The sequence below is a fragment of the Cheilinus undulatus genome, linkage group 18, assembly GCF_018320785.1.
Source record: "Cheilinus undulatus linkage group 18, ASM1832078v1, whole genome shotgun sequence".
Classification (NCBI taxonomy): Eukaryota; Metazoa; Chordata; class Actinopteri; order Labriformes; family Labridae; genus Cheilinus; species Cheilinus undulatus.
The window spans coordinates 7,665,484-7,682,343 of record NC_054882.1 but is presented as its reverse complement, the minus strand read 5'-3'; the positions used below and the strand labels follow the sequence as shown (position 1 = coordinate 7,682,343).

Genomic DNA, 16,860 nt, shown 5'->3' with positions numbered 1-16,860 from the left:
TAAAAAAAATTTAAATGCATTTTCATGGGAATTTGTGGCAATTATTACCAAATTTAGGGGGTTTGTGTTGTTTCCATCTTTTTCATGGAATTTTAGAGATTTTTTGGGAAAAATCTCTAGAATTTGCCAAGAAATTTAAGGGGGAGTTTACTCCAATATTTGGGATATTTGCTTGCAATTTTTAGGAATTTGCATGGAATTTTTTGGGACATTTTTATTGGAATTTTCAGGCTTGGTGAGGAATTTTCACCGAAAGATTTGAGGACTAGCTAAAGAAATATTATGGTACTTTTCATGAGACACTTTAAAAATATGTTTAAGAATTTTCAAAGAATTTTTTTTTTTAATTATGGAATTTTGGGGGGTTTTGGAAAGGAAATTTCCAAGAAATTCCTGTTCAGTGACAAGACTGATATATTAACCTATCAGACCGTATTCATCCCAAATAAGTGGGAGAACATAAAAATAATCTCCAAACAAAGGCTCAGGTCTCAGGAGAATATTGGATGTATTTTTGTATTGTTCAGTTTCCCCAGTTTAAAAACAAGAAATGAGCTGCAGAGGCTAAAGCCCCAGGTTTGCTTCCACAAAATCAGCCATGACCACGCACCATCCCCAACTCTTCCATCCCTATTTTCTCTCTATCAACTGTCTTGTCCTCTCAATAGATACATAAAAAATCCCAAAATCTACAAAAACAGTATGCCAGTGATAAAACAATCTGAGACTGAAGACATCTCCAATGGCTTCAGCATTTTTAGACAAATCAATCAGAACAATCATTGACAGTTCCCCCATGAAAACAAATGTGTGCCGCAGCCTTAGAGAACAACAGTGACAGCAGGCATCTGTCATCTTCTCGAGTAATTCTCCAAACACAAAGCATAAAATTTTAACCACCTTTAATGATGCAAACATGCTCTCTTTGCTGCTGTTTGTATCACTGGAGTGTTTTTGTATGTCACAGCTGCAAACACATCTGAAAGGGGGCTGCAGATCGCTGCACGCCGTTTGAAGGAAACACATCAATCATTCATTGCTTTCATATGAAACACACCTCTCCATCTTCCTCTGTTTCTATTTTGCATGTGTATATTAACGTCATGAGCTTATCATCTGAATGCAAATTCTGCAGAATAAATAATTGAAAAGAATTCAGATTGGGATTTTTAACACCATCAGCCTTAAGAGTTTCAGAACTAAACAGCCTTGTCTGAAAACAGTAGATAAAATAGAATATTTGCAACCTCAAGGAGTAACAAGTAGTAAAAATGTTAACCCTTCTCTAGATTTGATAGCATTGTTTCCTGGAGTAAATCAGTGGATTAGTTCCTTTCGCCCCGCAGCTGCCGTTTCCTCTCAAGGTGACTTGAAAGTCAGAGCCCAGCCGGTGAGTCTGAGGCATGGGGGGATGCAGGCAAAACGTCGACACAACCAGGTTCAAATAATGTCAAGTGCAGAGGGATGATCCCGATGCACGACAAACGGAATGAACTGAATTTGGGGGCCCCCTCGCCGATAAGGTCAGCAGATAAACAGCACAAGGATGAGATATTGTTCTATGGTGGCATCAGAGCGGTGGCTGGATGATATTTGGGAGCTCACTGGTGACTGTAGGATTGGATTTAAGAGGCTGCTGTGTCAGAAGGAGAGAGAATCAGATGAGTCACACAAACAGGCTCCAGGCTTTCTTCCATACAAAATCCTGTCTATTACACACCAAAAAAACCTGCTGAAACCCTGCTGAGTCATGAAGTACTCTGCCTCATATCAGAACAACCAGTGACTTGCCTATTTATTCAGTTTTCTCGGAGAATTTGTACCATTTTTCAGTGTTACTTGAGGTGCAGGTCTACCATTTACTGGGTTTTATCCATTTCTGGATTTAATAATGTAGCTTACAGAAAAATTACTTATAGAGAAAATAACACCAACGAGTTAAAACTGTTGTTGGGTTCTTCTGATCAATTTTTTCATCATTTTTATTTCCTTATAATTTCTTACTTTTTGCTTTAGTTGTACTGGTTTATTTTTCTGCAAGATCAGCTTGTTATATAGTTTATATTCCATATATTTGCATTTATTCTTGTTGTATTGTTTTCTTCATTACCTTGTTCCACTTCCAACATTTTTAATCAAACCTCTCTCTGTGTGACCTGACTGTAAAAGTTATGTTTTCTTGCTTTTTGCCTGGCTTTGTCTGTCAAACTATTTTGTCAGCATCAGATTTTAAAAATGCTACGTAGAGTTCTTCTAAAAATGATACACTTTTCATAAATTATGCCAACCTTAAAGAAACTCCCTAGAGCAAGAATAATTACTGCAAGCAGCACTGAAGGGCCCTTGCACCCCAGCACGGGGTGTTGGGGTGTGTGGGAGTAACTGGGTGCCCGTGTGGTGTGCTGCAACATGGTAGAAAGACCATTTAGATTGTACCAGGACTGTCATTAAATTTAAAGTTAGGAGCAGATTACACTTTATATATGAGGCAGTACTGCCTGTCAACAGTAGGTGGCATTGTGCTAAAGGGTGATTAGAGCAGGAACAATATTTATTCTGTAAATCACAAAGAAGATGGAACATAATATAAGATTTGTTTGTTTCATCATACACTAGGTGGCGCTATGGCAAAATCATGAAAAAAAAAAAATCTGGAATCAGTCCAATGAAATCTCTCGGAGGGATACTCAAAAATCTGAAACCTATCCATCAATTAAAAATGGCATAGTTTCACATTTAGCTGTTTGTAGTGCATTTCTTGTACATTTTAGGAGATTGTCCTAAGACAAGGCTGTCCAAACTTTTCCCATTTAGGGCCAAATATAGAAATATTTAAGAATGGTGGAATCTAATGTAGGTTAAGATATTCAAAGTGATTGAGTGTGCACACATAGCTAGGTTGAAAAGGCAAATAAACTATCAATTTAAGGATTCTGGGGAGAGCACCTGGAATGCTGTTGGTACTGCTGTTTGCTGTGATAATCAGTTAAGGCTTTATACATCAGGATACTGTTTTTATTATGGTTGTCAATATGTTAACCATTTACAGTGTCATTGTAGTTTAATCACAATTATAAAAAAAAGATATCAAAAAATTCTTCTTGTCAAAATGTTTGTTTACAGAATTAGCATGGCAGCACCGTCTTGTGTTGAATCTAAGAAGTACAAAAAGGCTGTAGTCAACCAAAGAAGAACTTGGTCGACTAAAATTGCACCAGCTCATCAATTAATCGATTGGTCGTGGGACGGACCAAAAAAAAAAAAAAACACCTTCATGTTATTTCTACATCAAACTTATCACTAACAGTGTAGTCAGTGTATCTAGCTGGTAATTAAAGTTACAAATGAACCCAAAATTAAGTAAATTATATTTGAATATTTATTTTGTAAATTATATTTTGAAACACTTGAAAACTGAAAAAATAAAAACACATGACGTCTCCCTTCTCACCCCTGCAAAAAATGGATTCTTCCAATTAAAGTAGCACTTGCAATTGTTCAACCATTTGGATTTTGGTCAAACATGAGGTCATCGACCAATTAATCAACCAATCGACTTGAGACTGTCAGCCCTAAAAAAGTCACGCAAAAGCTTCATGTTCTAATGTGGGACATACTCCATTTTAATTATAAAATTTACTGCAGGCTAAACAAAAGTGGACCTCGAGCCGCATTTGGCCCCCAGGCCATAGTTTTGACACCCTTGTCCTAAGCAAAAGGGTTTTTTTTGTTGTTGTTGTTGTTTTTTTTTTTGTTTTTTGTTTTTTGTCTTGACCTGATACAAATTAGTACATATTTTTTAGCCTGTAGCTCTTATCCAGTCCCTTACCTCCCGTTTGGGTGCAATGGACTCAGATAATTCCACCAAAATGCAAAAATTTCCACTGGTTGTCAATTTTGGGGAAATATTTGATACATTTTTGAACATGTTAAGGCCCCAAAATTTCTTTATTTGCCAGAAGAGGATAAATGATAATTCCTTCAGTTTCAAAAGGGTCCTGCTCTAAGGTCGGTCCTTAGAGATATCGCTTGTGTGACTACTTAAATAAACACAAAAATAGAAGTCAATATTCACTGAAGTGTACTGTAAGTATTGTCTGTCACCTACAACAAAGAGTTAAAAAATATTATCTACACAAACTGCACTTTGTAATCTTTAAAAACAAATAGACTTCAGGTTGTACAATACTTTTCTGGTGATCTGACTGCTCAGAGTTTCAGGTCACACTTGGATATTCACATTAGGAATGCACGATATTATTGGTGTGATATCGGTATCATCAGATTAAAAGATTAATTATCACTTTAGCAGATCTGAACAATTCTGCTGATGTGAATTTTTAAATACCAGCATTTTCTCTCTCTTTATTTTGTAATTTATATTCAGTAAGCATCATTTACACAACTATGCTATGTTTTAGTGTCTTATTTAGCAGAAAGTGTGAAAAATCTTGTCTATAGTTATGATTATAGTAGCTCTAAGTCATTTTTGGCCCACCAAGATAACAAACGTTATATTTTTTCATATGAAGGCTATTTTCTGGGTGTTAGGGCATCATTAGTGGTATTTTTGGGCGGTTAAATCAAAGAAATACTTATTTATTATCAAAAAGCTTTTGTAAATGAGTACCCTGGACAAAATAAAGGTCTCTGTTCGTAGGAGCTTTGAAACTTCTTGCTACTATTTATCATCCAAATCAAGGATGTAAAATTTTGACAGCTTTATATACCATGCATTCTCTTCGTACATTATACACTACATACACTTTGAGTACTGTTATTTTTGTAAAAGGGACTTTATTATGAAAATCAGAGTGTCATTTTTGAACAAGTAAGCATCTTGACATACTTCAGGTGACTCTAAAACAACATTTGCATATAATTCCGAGGATTTAGTTTGAAGCTGCAGATGTTTATCTCAGTGTCAGGATGGTTCATTGACTCTCAGATAAGCTGTCACAGAAAAGCATAATTTAAACTAATGATATCTTGTAGCTGTCTACACTTTTTGCTAAGCTCTACACTGACAGGATTTGACTACTAATGGGTAGGTTTCTATTTGTATTTTTATTGTGTTTATTCCAGTTTTCAATTTCATAATAAGGGACTGTATATTGAAACTGGGACATTATTTGGAGTACTTGTATTTTTTAATATGGAAAAAAGAAATTACACAACCCCTGAGTGTTAAATGTAGTCTAGATCAGACATTGAAATTATTTATGGACATTAAGTAAACATTTGGAAATTTGCAGCTTTCATACTTATCTGTGGTACAATGTAAGTAGCTGTTGGGGTTTCCAGACCTCTTTGACAGCCACTTAAGCTAACGATGACTATGATAGAGGTGGGTATTGTAGCCACTGTCGTCCAGGAGGTGACCCTGTGCTGTTGTGTCCCCAGAGCAGCGGGAGGTGGAGCAGGAGGAGGGCAGCGAGGGCCGAGAGGAGGGACAGGACTCGCCGATCGCCTGCGGAGATGACATCCACCTCTATGACAACCAGATCAGCCCTGGGCCAGGTCAGTACACCAAAAGAGACAGGGAGCTGAGAGAGAGTAAGGAGTAAGATAAAGACAGGGAGACAGAGAGGGCAGTGGACGAGAAGTGAAGGTTACAACTGGATAAAGAGACTGAGGGGGAGAGGGAACGTCAGGGAGACAGAAACATGAGAGAGAAATGCTTGAGAAGTGATTGACAGAGAGGTGAGATGGCAAAAAGGTGGGAGAAGAAACAAGATTAAGGACAGAGGATTAAATATGAAGGAGAGTGGGCATAGAGAAAGTCAAAATAGAATTTGTATGTTTAAAAAACGCCCGTATATCAGTATCACTCCACTTTTTATCACCTTAAAATTTGCTTTCAAGTGCAGTGTTTCTTGTTGAGACAATTTTGTGATTGAGAAAGAAACAAAAGGAGTAAAATCAAACTTTAACATTAGAGTTAGTGGAATTTTCAATAGGTTTGTACATCTGCAGTGCATAATGTATGCTTAAGAGGAGTGCCAAGTTTCTCTTTAAGGCAGTTTTTATCAGCATTCCTATTCCCATTGTGGATGAAATGGCTGCTTGTTTGGCTAAAGGTCACTCAACAACTATAGAAAATATTCGCTCATTCTTAAGAGCTTTTCAGCATCTTTCAGATTATTGTTAATAGTTTGTGGACTGTAATTTTTCATTTTTGTGCTCCACGAAATGACCCACTTGTGCAATTGGCCTATCCTTAATGGACCTTCCCTGTTTATAGGTTTTTTCAGATGACATAATATCACAGCAAAGAGCCCCAGATGAAGGGAAGGACGTGGTTTCTGAATAGAGAAGCACTATCAAAGGGTTTCTTTTTTTTTTTTTTTTTTTTTTTGCTGTTCATGGCTGTGCCAGTTGTTCAAGTTGGTGCAAAATAATCTTAAGCTTCTTTTGAGGCCCAAAAGAAGTGGCACATTCAGGCAAAAAGTTTTGAAAGCTCAAGGAGAAATGGCAGCACACACGGATTAAAATCCTCCATCTAAATTCTGGAGGAGTGGAGACTGGCAATGCTCACATGTGACCCATTTCTACATTATTTCCCATTTGTTTCAATGGGAAATCCATCTTTGAGAGAACCATCATTTGGGTCTGCTCAGCAGTAAGAGATGCTTGTTTGGCTCCCAAGCAGCTCTTGATCTGATACCACTTTGGCTTTTCTTAGATAATTACAAAAATGAGAAAAGGTAAAGTGCCTTGAAAACAGGATCCAGCTTCTGTTGCTCATATAAAAGAGCCATCTTGTAAGACTGGGCCCCTGAAAAACCCACCATTACTTTGTTGCTCACTCCACAGAGGTTATTTGCTGAATAGTATATCAGCATTTTCAATTAAAAGCATGTTCATGACAAAACAAGGGTGAAAAGCTACTAAAGAGGTGCAGCTGTCCTCTTAGCTCAGTACAAGACTTTTTAATTCTCTTGTCTGTCTTGACATGAAGTGGGAGGTTTGCCGGACTAAGTCGTTTGTGGTCTTGATCACCTCCGAGCCAGGCAAATTGGTTAACTGCTGAAAAGAAATCACCTCTTGTGAAGAAACTGAAGCTGTGCTGCTTTATGTAAGGTCTTGACCAGTCAAATCTCAACATTTTGCTATCCAGCCTTGTAAAAACTAGCGCCCATTACGTTACTTTACTGAGCAGCAGATGAATCCGTAAAGGACAGAGAGAGGGCTACATGTGAAGGACAGGGGCTCAGCATTCGCTCAGGCAAAAGTTCAGACAACTTCTCAAGGATTTATGAGCACCTTTCCCTTATTGATCTCATCTACCGTGTCTGACTCTGCATCTGGTGGAGTCATGACTAGTTTTACACATTGTATAACATTTCAATGTTGGAAAGAAAGGAGGTCATGATAAATGTTCCTGTCTGGTCTGATTGTTTTTAAATTGTCTTAAAAGCTCAGACAGACTGTTTCTGTTGATAGAAGCTCATCAGTGCGGGGCTCTGTGCTCTGTCAGTCTCTTTAATTAAAAGTCATTGTAGATGGCCTGTCTATGGTCTCTTTCCGTTCTCACTATCATAAACAAACAATTGGCTAATTCAGCCATATCATCAGTAAGAGGAGGTTTTTTTTAACAGAATTTCCATGAAAGTGTAATGAAAAATGAATGTTTTACTAACTATAGCAGAGAAACGAGAATATTTTTGTATTGGGAAATACGAGGGTGTCATGCCTATGATAGTCTTTGTTCGCATGTAAACAGGTAATTTTGAAAATGGAATTTTTTGTGCATTTTGGCCTTTCGTGCACTCAGACAGCTTTTTATGTGACTGAAAAGGCACCTTTAAAAACTCTGTTTACAGTGTTTATGTGTGAACCAGGAAAATAAAGTTTTCGGCTTGTAATATCACGCTGTTTATTGGTTTGTCTTCTGCTTGATGCCACTGGTGTGCAGTGTTTTTACTTCTGATTACATGACAATAATAGATGCCAACCTTCTGCTGGTGTGAGAGTTGTTAACTGGACTTTTGTCATGCTTACACATAAAGTGTAATGATCTGGCAACATTGTTCGCCCACTTTTTGGAAGCTTTGTTTGCGGAAGTGAAATTTGCCATTCAAATCCCCCATAGACATTTTGCAATATCCTTATCACAATGCTTTAATGCATGAACCGAGATTTCTAGCTACCTTTGTACTCATTACTGTAGAACATTTGATTTGGAGAAAAAGGCAAATGTTAAAGTCTGTGTAAAGGTTTCTTTAAAAGGAGGAATAAACTACATGTCCCACAATCCGCTGCAGTTCATTGTATTTGTGTTAATGATAACTTTTCAAGCCTTCAATCCATAAATGTACCTCTTTTCTACTCCTATCTTAAGTGTAGTGTTCATTCTAAATGATTAAGTTGTAATATTTCATAATTTATATAAATATTGTTATGTACTGTGGCGACATGTGTAATCATCTTCAGCTGACAGCCTTTGTTTGCAGGCTCAGTAGGCATTTCCAAGGTACATGGTGACCCCGCCAATCAGAGACATTGTCCTGACACTCAAGGATTATGGGTGTTGTAGTGTTTTTGGCTGAGATTGCAAATAAACTTTGTCTTAAAACAAGGTTCATATTACAAATTTTAGTCTTCTACAAAAGCATGTGACATCATTTCACTCTCAGGTAGCTTGTGATACTATTGATAATATGACTAATAATCAAATCTGCTATAGAGTAAATGAAAAGGATTTTCCTTCCAGAACCTCACTGTTGAGCTCTGTATGGATACATTGTTTTTTTTAAATTATCCAGTCAGACCAATAGAAAGTAAAAACATCAAAATCTAAATTCCTCCTACACCTGTTGACAGTCTCCGTCCAGCTACTAGATGTCCTGAACTTTCAAACAAGATAGTGGTAATGTCAGCTGCTAACAGCTAGCAGTCAAGAATAAGAGGAATAAGAGGATGTCCACTCCTCTTTTGGCTGTTTGGACATATTTAGGAGACAGATTCCTCTCACTTTTTTACTGACTATGTATGCATCCTTAACCAAATACAATCCCCTTATCCTATCGTTGAATAGAATTCACTATCCCCTCATTATCAACCCATGGCTGTAATAGTACAAGTGGTGTCTGATACAGGCTCTGTAGCTAAACAGAGAGGGCATTTGATATGCAGTTTCTAGTCTGACATATCCTGTTAAATAAAAAATATAAATAGCAGGACAGCTTTTTTTCTACCCCCTCCCCCTTTTTCTCTTGTTATAAGAGAGATTGTCAGTGTGTGCCACTACAGTTTGTCCTAATCCCTCCATAAACAGAGATTACTTGATGGACTACACATGCGGCTGGTGTTTCATACAGTTGCCCAAACCCTAAACCCTGCCCCCCCACCAAACTGTCACAGTTTTGGACAACACCTGGTTTGAGCTGTTGGGACAGCTATTAAAATTAAATGGTTATTTCAGAGAAATGGCAAGAAAATTTTAGCATGTTAAGGATATTGGACCACTGTTATCATGGCATGCTAAAACAGTGTTTTTTTTTTTTTAATGTGGATATAGGTATTTTCAAGAAAGTAGTGTCTTTGGGCATGGTTATTTTTTAAAATGGAGGAGGAAAACCTCTGTAGTCAAACAGCTGCCAATGTGTGGATCAGGACTTAGACACAACATGGTGAACACAGATGAGAACCTAGCAGCAAAAGGGCACAAATTTGACCATTTGTGAAAATGTTATAAAAAAATTTGGGGCATTTGTTCAGACCACAGGCATGGCTAAAAAGGAACAATTTTAACTCAAGTTTATCCATCCAATTTAATAGATATCAGTGTCACTCTTTGAACATTTGCAGTAACAATTGGGCGGGCTTAGTTGTAGTAGGTTCATTAAAATACAGTACCTTACATCAGAAAGTAATTTAAAAAGAGTGAATACAAATTACAAATAAAGAGCCAAAAAACTGTGTTGACCTTTTATGAGGGCAAAAAACCATTACAAGCCACCATCTGTTCATTGATGCAGTGTCTCATTTTATATTCTTTGGTTTTTATAGGGGAAAAACAATAATCTTACTCTCTGTCTTTACTGTTTCAAAGGTGAGAAAAAACACCACAAAAGAAGATGCTGTTTAGAAAGAAATATCACAGATTTTACAATTAAATCTGAATTTTTAAGCAAAGACAAACTGTAGCTTCCTGTCCTGTCGTTATTGCAGACATTTCTTGTGTTTTTAGCTGCCACTGGAGTTGTTTGGAAGATTCCAGGCCTGTGTGTTGATATTGTCTGTTAGAGTAGAACAGGAAATGATTAAAACTGCATCAGACTGCACTTAGGCTGGATTTTTACCGACATCATAGATACAGTGGTGGGGAGCCTGTTAACCTTGAAGTAAGGTCCTGAGGCTATAGTCTTCAAGCAGACCAGCGTACAGGGGTGACTGGGAAAAATAACCCAAAACATAATTCTTAAAAATGAAATGGATTCTGAGTGGCTTTTCAAGTAAGGTTCTCTGTCTTTTAAAACAGCATTAAAGTTTTTTTTATTTCTTGGAAGCTTAGATAACCAGCATCATGTTATTCATGAAGCAGTGTTTCACCTCCCCATAACCTCTCTCTTGATATTATATGAAGAGGGAGTTTGTGACACAATCAGCTCACCCAGATATAAAAAACAAAAGAGAGGGCTGCCTGCCTTTCAGTATTAGTCTTCCAGTCAATAATCTCCACTGCTGTTTGTTCAGATGTGAGATCAATATTGTATTTTTTTTTTGTTGTCTCTTTTCTGAGGTGTCTTACATTAAAGAATGAACACGTTTTTGAAAGGCAGACTGTCTCAGCCTCAAAGAAACATTAAAAAATATCCTTAAATGATATTTTTTACAACAGTTTCAAACTAATTTCTGCAGAGGTCTGCTGAAGTCTGGGTCTGTCCACAGTCTGATGGCAGGTGTTGACTTGACAGACGGCTCCTCAGCTGCAGGTGCAGATGATTTTGACCCCATCACCAGAAACCCCACCAGTCAACAGGTGACCGTTGCTACAGCAACAGTCACAGGTGCACCACCGGGAGAGTCAGGAAGGGAGGGAGAGAGATGTGACAGGTGACCATGTCACTCGGACTGATTCTCCATACATAGTAACACTTAAGGCATCTGACAGGAGAGCTGGAGTGATGCAAGCTGGGAACAAGTTAGAGGGGAAATAACAGGTAAACTCTCGAGTTAAGCAGGTAAACGTCAGGTTTGAAACTTGAAGAGGAAATATGGGACAGACATCATGTAGCCTTATGGAGTTGATCATATTATAAAACCAACACTACGACTTAAATGCTGATAACTTTGATGTTTATGTGGATATATCCCCCCCTTTTTTTAAACAACTTTTATTATTTGGACTACGGCTCTTTCCCCTCATGTTTTGAGATTGGGAAGAAATATTTTATGAGAATATTTTTAATAAGGGATCATCAAGTGAGGGTGGATTTCTGTATAACCTGAAATTAAAAACACTGCTCTATTTGATTAACATATTGCTGTTTTATTATCTAAATGTTCTTTCTAAATGTATGTTACTTATCTACTGTATACCTTGAGGGGTCTATTAGCTGTGATTGTGGGTAGAACTGCTAATAAAGTCCTCAAGTAACTTTGTTAGTACAGCACCTTTCACAGAACAAGGTCACAAAGTGCTTCATACCAGTTAAAATATAGTAACAGGCAACATTTGATGAGAACAACGTGTGACAACTGTTGAGGTACCAGCACATCCACATTCTAGGATGTTGACAGGCTTAGGCACAAGCAACATTTCAGTCAGAAAAGAGGTAGGTTTGTTTCAGTTTTTTGATCCTAGGCTACTGCTATTCAGTGCACAACCAGCACAGCAAGCACAGCTTATTTGAGAGCAGCAGCTCTGGTTGAATATTTACTTTTAATGCCTGACAGGTAACCTGGCACATCAGATGGATGTGTGAAACACATTCATCTGGGAAATCACTCATACACAGCGTTTGGGAAAGGGCAGACCCTTTGAAAAAAAAAAAAAAAAACTCGGAGTGTGATTGGATGAACGTTCTGTCTGTCACATCTTTACGGGCAAATAAGAGCAACAAAACATGTGACAAAGCTGCTATCGAGCTGAGCCCCTACCGAGGACAAAACTCCATAGAGAACTGCATAACGTGAACCATGGCGACTGTAGACATGTCAGTGCATGACTTTTGTCATTTTTGAAAAGAAAACAACTCAATGCTCTTCTTTGTTCTTCCTTTAAAGGCGCAGTGTGTAAAACTGAATATCAACATCTAGAAGTGGGTTCTAGATTGCATTTCTCTGCTGGAAACTGTGGCAAACCAGTTTTGAATTTAGATGACTAAACACTTATTTAGATAGACCGTCTTAGAAATGTTTCACTTTATTTTACCAAGTTTGTTCAGCTAAATGCTGCTAGGCTAAATATTACACACTGAATCTTTAACGAAGAAATTTCATCAAGCTCTGATAAAACTGGTGCTTCAGCAGCATCCACGCTAATGTCTTCCCCAGGGCTGGACTGGCCCTGGACTAGGTTTAGGCTTCAATACTCAGATATGCAAAATCAGGGCTGGACTGGCCATCTGGCATACCAGGTATTTCCTGGTTGGCCGATTTACTGTTGGGCCGGTATGATCTATTTCTTTACATTGTTTGCTAAGCACCGGCTCATAGAGCAGGGGCAGTGGCCCATTGGCTGTGTACTTTATATTGACAGTTTACTGGCCCAATCATGTGTCCTTAAGGTCCATTTAATCATAGATATTATATACGTAGACTCCTCATTGGCCAGTGGGCTGTACGTCAACGCCGCTGCCATCTTGCTAGAGGTATTCCAGGTTATATACAAGAACTCATAACAACCACTTAAATGTAAATTTGTGTGTTTTTAATCACAAAACCCTTCATCCCTCATTGACTTATATTATATATGGAACGGTCTTTCCTCTGGTAATATGGTGGACACGTTGACGTATAGCAGCAGCGGGCAAACAGTCAATAAGGCGTCTACGTATATAATGTCTATGCATTTAATGCCCTCGAAAGGCAAAGGCAGGAAGTGGCATAAAGCCTAATGATTTATATGTGATTTAATACATTCAAATACAGTATGTGCACATGGGCAAACACAGGTGGGGCCACCACTGAACCCACAGACAACCCGTATGGGACCCATACTGTAGCCCACATATAACTCGTGGGACCCACAAGGACACGCTGGGAGGTGAGGTAGATCTGTGCATACAAGGGACACATTTCTCCTGAAATAGCTGCAAAGTGGCTCATCTCTTTGGCCGTTCATGTATCTTTATTAAGCAGAAATCAGACAGAGATTCATGAAAACAGCTGTTTTATTGAGTTGAGTCTCTCAGTCCTCATCCTCAAATCTCTCATACTTCACAGATGAATCAGGAGCCACCAGGTTAGCGAGAACTGTCTTCATTTCCATGAGGTTTTTCTCTAAGTTACCAGTTGTCTCCTTTTCTTTCTCTGGTACGGGACACCCCACTGCTGCTTCCTGATTGTCAGTATTCTGTGTGGTTGTGGGTATTTTCTTGTGAAGTTTTCCTCTACCTTCTTGTTCGTCCATCGATTTCTTCCACTGGATCACCAGCCCGTCCTCCACATCTGTTGTTGCAACTCCTTCTCCCTCCTTCTCGCTCCTCTGTTCCTGGACCATAAAGCATGCATACTTATTTTCCTCCGTCTTGGATTGCATCTGGCTGTGGTCAGCCAACATGGCGGCATCAGTGAGACCCTGTTGTGTTCCATCTTTTTCTGCTGATTGTAAACTTTCCAAAATGTCGCTGGTATCAGAGGATGTTTCAGAGTAGCCGGCTTGGTCCAGATCAGAAAGGTTTTCTTTATCTTTATTTTCCTTCTCCGAGTGCCACTGAATGATGAGATATTGCTCCACATCATGTAACCTGTCAAAAAACTGGCTTTGGATGGCTGTTAGATCTCGAAGTGAATTTATGACAAATCGATTGATTTCGTAGTATTCTGAAGCAAAAGTGTTGAGGTGCTGATGCACTTTTTGTTTCACCATCCTGTTGATCCTCCTGTTAATTGCAGCCTGGTCTCTCCTCCTGACACATGATAATAAAAAAGGTGCTCTTAAACATCCAATGATGCATAAGGACATCGGAAACTAGGATTATAAAACAACCCCACAATTTAATGTGAGTAATGTACCTGATGGAGGAGAAATTGAGAGGCTTCTTTCTGCTACGGTCTGCCATAAGGATTTCCTCCTATTGGATGTTCTATTTGGAAATACAAAGTCATTTTTATCATTCATGTGGGAAAAGTGTCAAATTTTGATGTTTTTAAATCACAATAAATGGATGAATTTTGTAAGCTAGAGTCACATTTTTACCATATTTAAAATTCCGTTTTTTGTTGTTTTTTTTCTTTTGCATTTCAAATTTTTTGTTTAATCCAATTTATCCTGATGAAATTTCTCCTAGCGTCTTAACCAGGGTATAAAGTCAAAGAGAAGTGTTTGATGATGTTGACTCTTATGAAATTAATGACAGTGCATACTGAATCTAATGAAATTAGTTAAAAAGAGATGAATTCATAGCAGCATGAATCTCAGTATTAGGGTGCATCAAATTTTATGCTATAAAGGAGGAGGCTGGGGTGGAGAAGGTTTAGCTTGGTTTGTCAGCATTAAAGCAAGCAGAGATTAGTGAGAAGTACGCCATATTTAAATACACTGCTGTGCTAAGAAGAAGAGCTGTGATTGGCTGTGGAAGCTGGGGGGCGATACTTGGGATCAGCTGTCCATCAGTTGATCCCAGCTGGGTGAATGATTACTGTATCCAGCATGTGCTTTAACTTTGTAATCATGCCTGGTGGAGCGAACCTTTGTATTTCCCATATAGAAAAATAGGAATGCTGGGTAACAACATTAGCTACACCACTGAAAAATGAAGTGGTAAAGCAAAAAACACACCAGCAGTACAGCAGCATGTCACATCTAACAGTGTGTGGTGTCAAATGTGAGAATCAACTCAGCACACACTAACAGATACCGTCCACCGACTGCAGACTACTCCACCTGGTCTCGTCTCTCAAAATGTCCAACATTTTTCCAGAGTGAAGAAGCTACTGTGGTTAGCTGTTAGCTACATGCTAAGTCTATTAATGTTACCATTTCAGTCCAGCTCTTTTCCTTGTCAGTTTGTCTGTGCTCTGTTTAACAGTGTACAGTTAATAGTTGGGTGAGCGCTGGATGGCACCAGTGTGTTTTGGGCTTTGTTAAGCTCCTTGTTATGCCTTTACTCTGTGATTAGTACTGTCCTAAGCTACTAGTTCATACTCTGTATAGAAAACAAACTTGCCTTTTTTAAAAGAATAAGTGAAGCTTCTGGTTGGAAATGAAATTAGTTTAACTATGGGAACAAGGAACTGACCATGGATGGAAAAGTGAATAAACACATCAATCATAACCAGTAAAAAGGGAAAATAATTGATATCACAAGATGACGATGACTTGCGATTCGTCCACTGAGCTGTGTGTGAATTTTTAAAGTTGAAATGAGCAGTGGTGCTATCTTCCATCACTGTGAGAGCAGGGTGATGCTAGAGTAGCATCCAGCTGCTATCCCTCCACGGTAGCTTGACTACTCAATCAGTAAAATAAAATAGCCTGAATAAACAGATAGAGATGGCCCTATAATACAACTGTTAGCACAGATCCCACTCATTTGGATTTATTCTAATTCAACCAGCCATTACAGGGTAAAGGCAGCAGCAGTGATAAAACGGAGAGAATTAACAGACACCTTAAAGGTGCAGTGTGTAAAATTGGGACTATCAACATCTAACAGTCAATTCTGGAGTGTGATGTTCATTTCTCTGGTGATAACTGTGGGAACCAGTGAAGTTTAAAAATCAATACATGCATAATTGTTATTTGGTTCCTTCTATGGTGCCGTAGAAACAGGCAAAATGCAAAAATCCAAGATGGCAGCGTCCTTAGAGGGCACCCTCCCTATGTATGAATAAAAGGCTTATTCTGAGTTAATTTAAAACATAAATTTAAAAAATGTGTTATCAGATGTCAACACTAATTTAGATCAATCTACTTATAAATGTTATGTTTCATTTTAACCAAGCTTGTTTTGCTAAATGCTAATAGGCTAAATATTACACACTGCACCTTTAAATAGAAAAAGATATCAAAAATGTGGGTTGTTGGATGCAGAATTTGTTTCTATGTCTTCTACTCTCATTTTAAAGTCTCTCCTACAAATACTGTGTTTGACTGAAGCCTAGCAGCACCAGCACCATGAGTCATAAGGCTACACAATTAGCTTTACAGTTAGCCTCATTAAAAGTTGAAGCTAAATGTTAAAAACATTCAATTGAATAAAATATTTCTCAACAGGCAGCTGTAAGAAAACCATATACTTCTTAAAAACAGCAGATTAATATTTAGTATGATGTTCAATAAACAGGCAAAGACTCTTAAGCTGCTGCTTTTACAAGACTTGGTCAAAGACAACAAAATCAGCAAAAAAATCAGCATACTATTATCAGAGATGGACTTTCCTTAGCTAACAAGTGATTAACATCGCACCTGTCTTCCTGTAGCTGCAACAGTTAGGTTTAACTTCTATCTACATTTGAAACTAATGATGTTTTTCACAACAGTTCAAGAACTGTGTTGCCATGAAACCAAAACATTCTAAAAATAACCTAATGAAAATCAGACATTGCTTTTGAATTGTGGTTCAACAGAATCATTAAAAAACTAATAAAACTGGCCAGCACTAAAATGATGGTACCCCAAGAAAAGATGTAAAATAATGTGACATGTCAAACTAAGGTGTGTACTGTAAGTAGCATCACAGGTGT

The 16,860-nt window shown here is 38.1% G+C and overlaps 1 protein-coding gene across 4 annotated transcripts in view; it reads left to right on the top strand.

Moving 5' to 3' along the window:
* Nucleotides 1–16,860, top strand: part of slc4a11 (solute carrier family 4 member 11) — a 224,895-nt gene that overhangs the window by 99,879 nt on the left and 108,156 nt on the right. For 3 of the 4 annotated variants that reach the window (XM_041812785.1, XM_041812784.1, XM_041812786.1), the window contains exon 3: nt 5,404–5,520. In XM_041812785.1, the coding sequence (XP_041668719.1) occupies nt 5,404–5,520 (117 nt within the window). The remainder of the gene's footprint in view (nt 1–5,403; nt 5,521–16,860) is intronic. The other variant, XM_041812788.1, reaches the window with a different exon arrangement.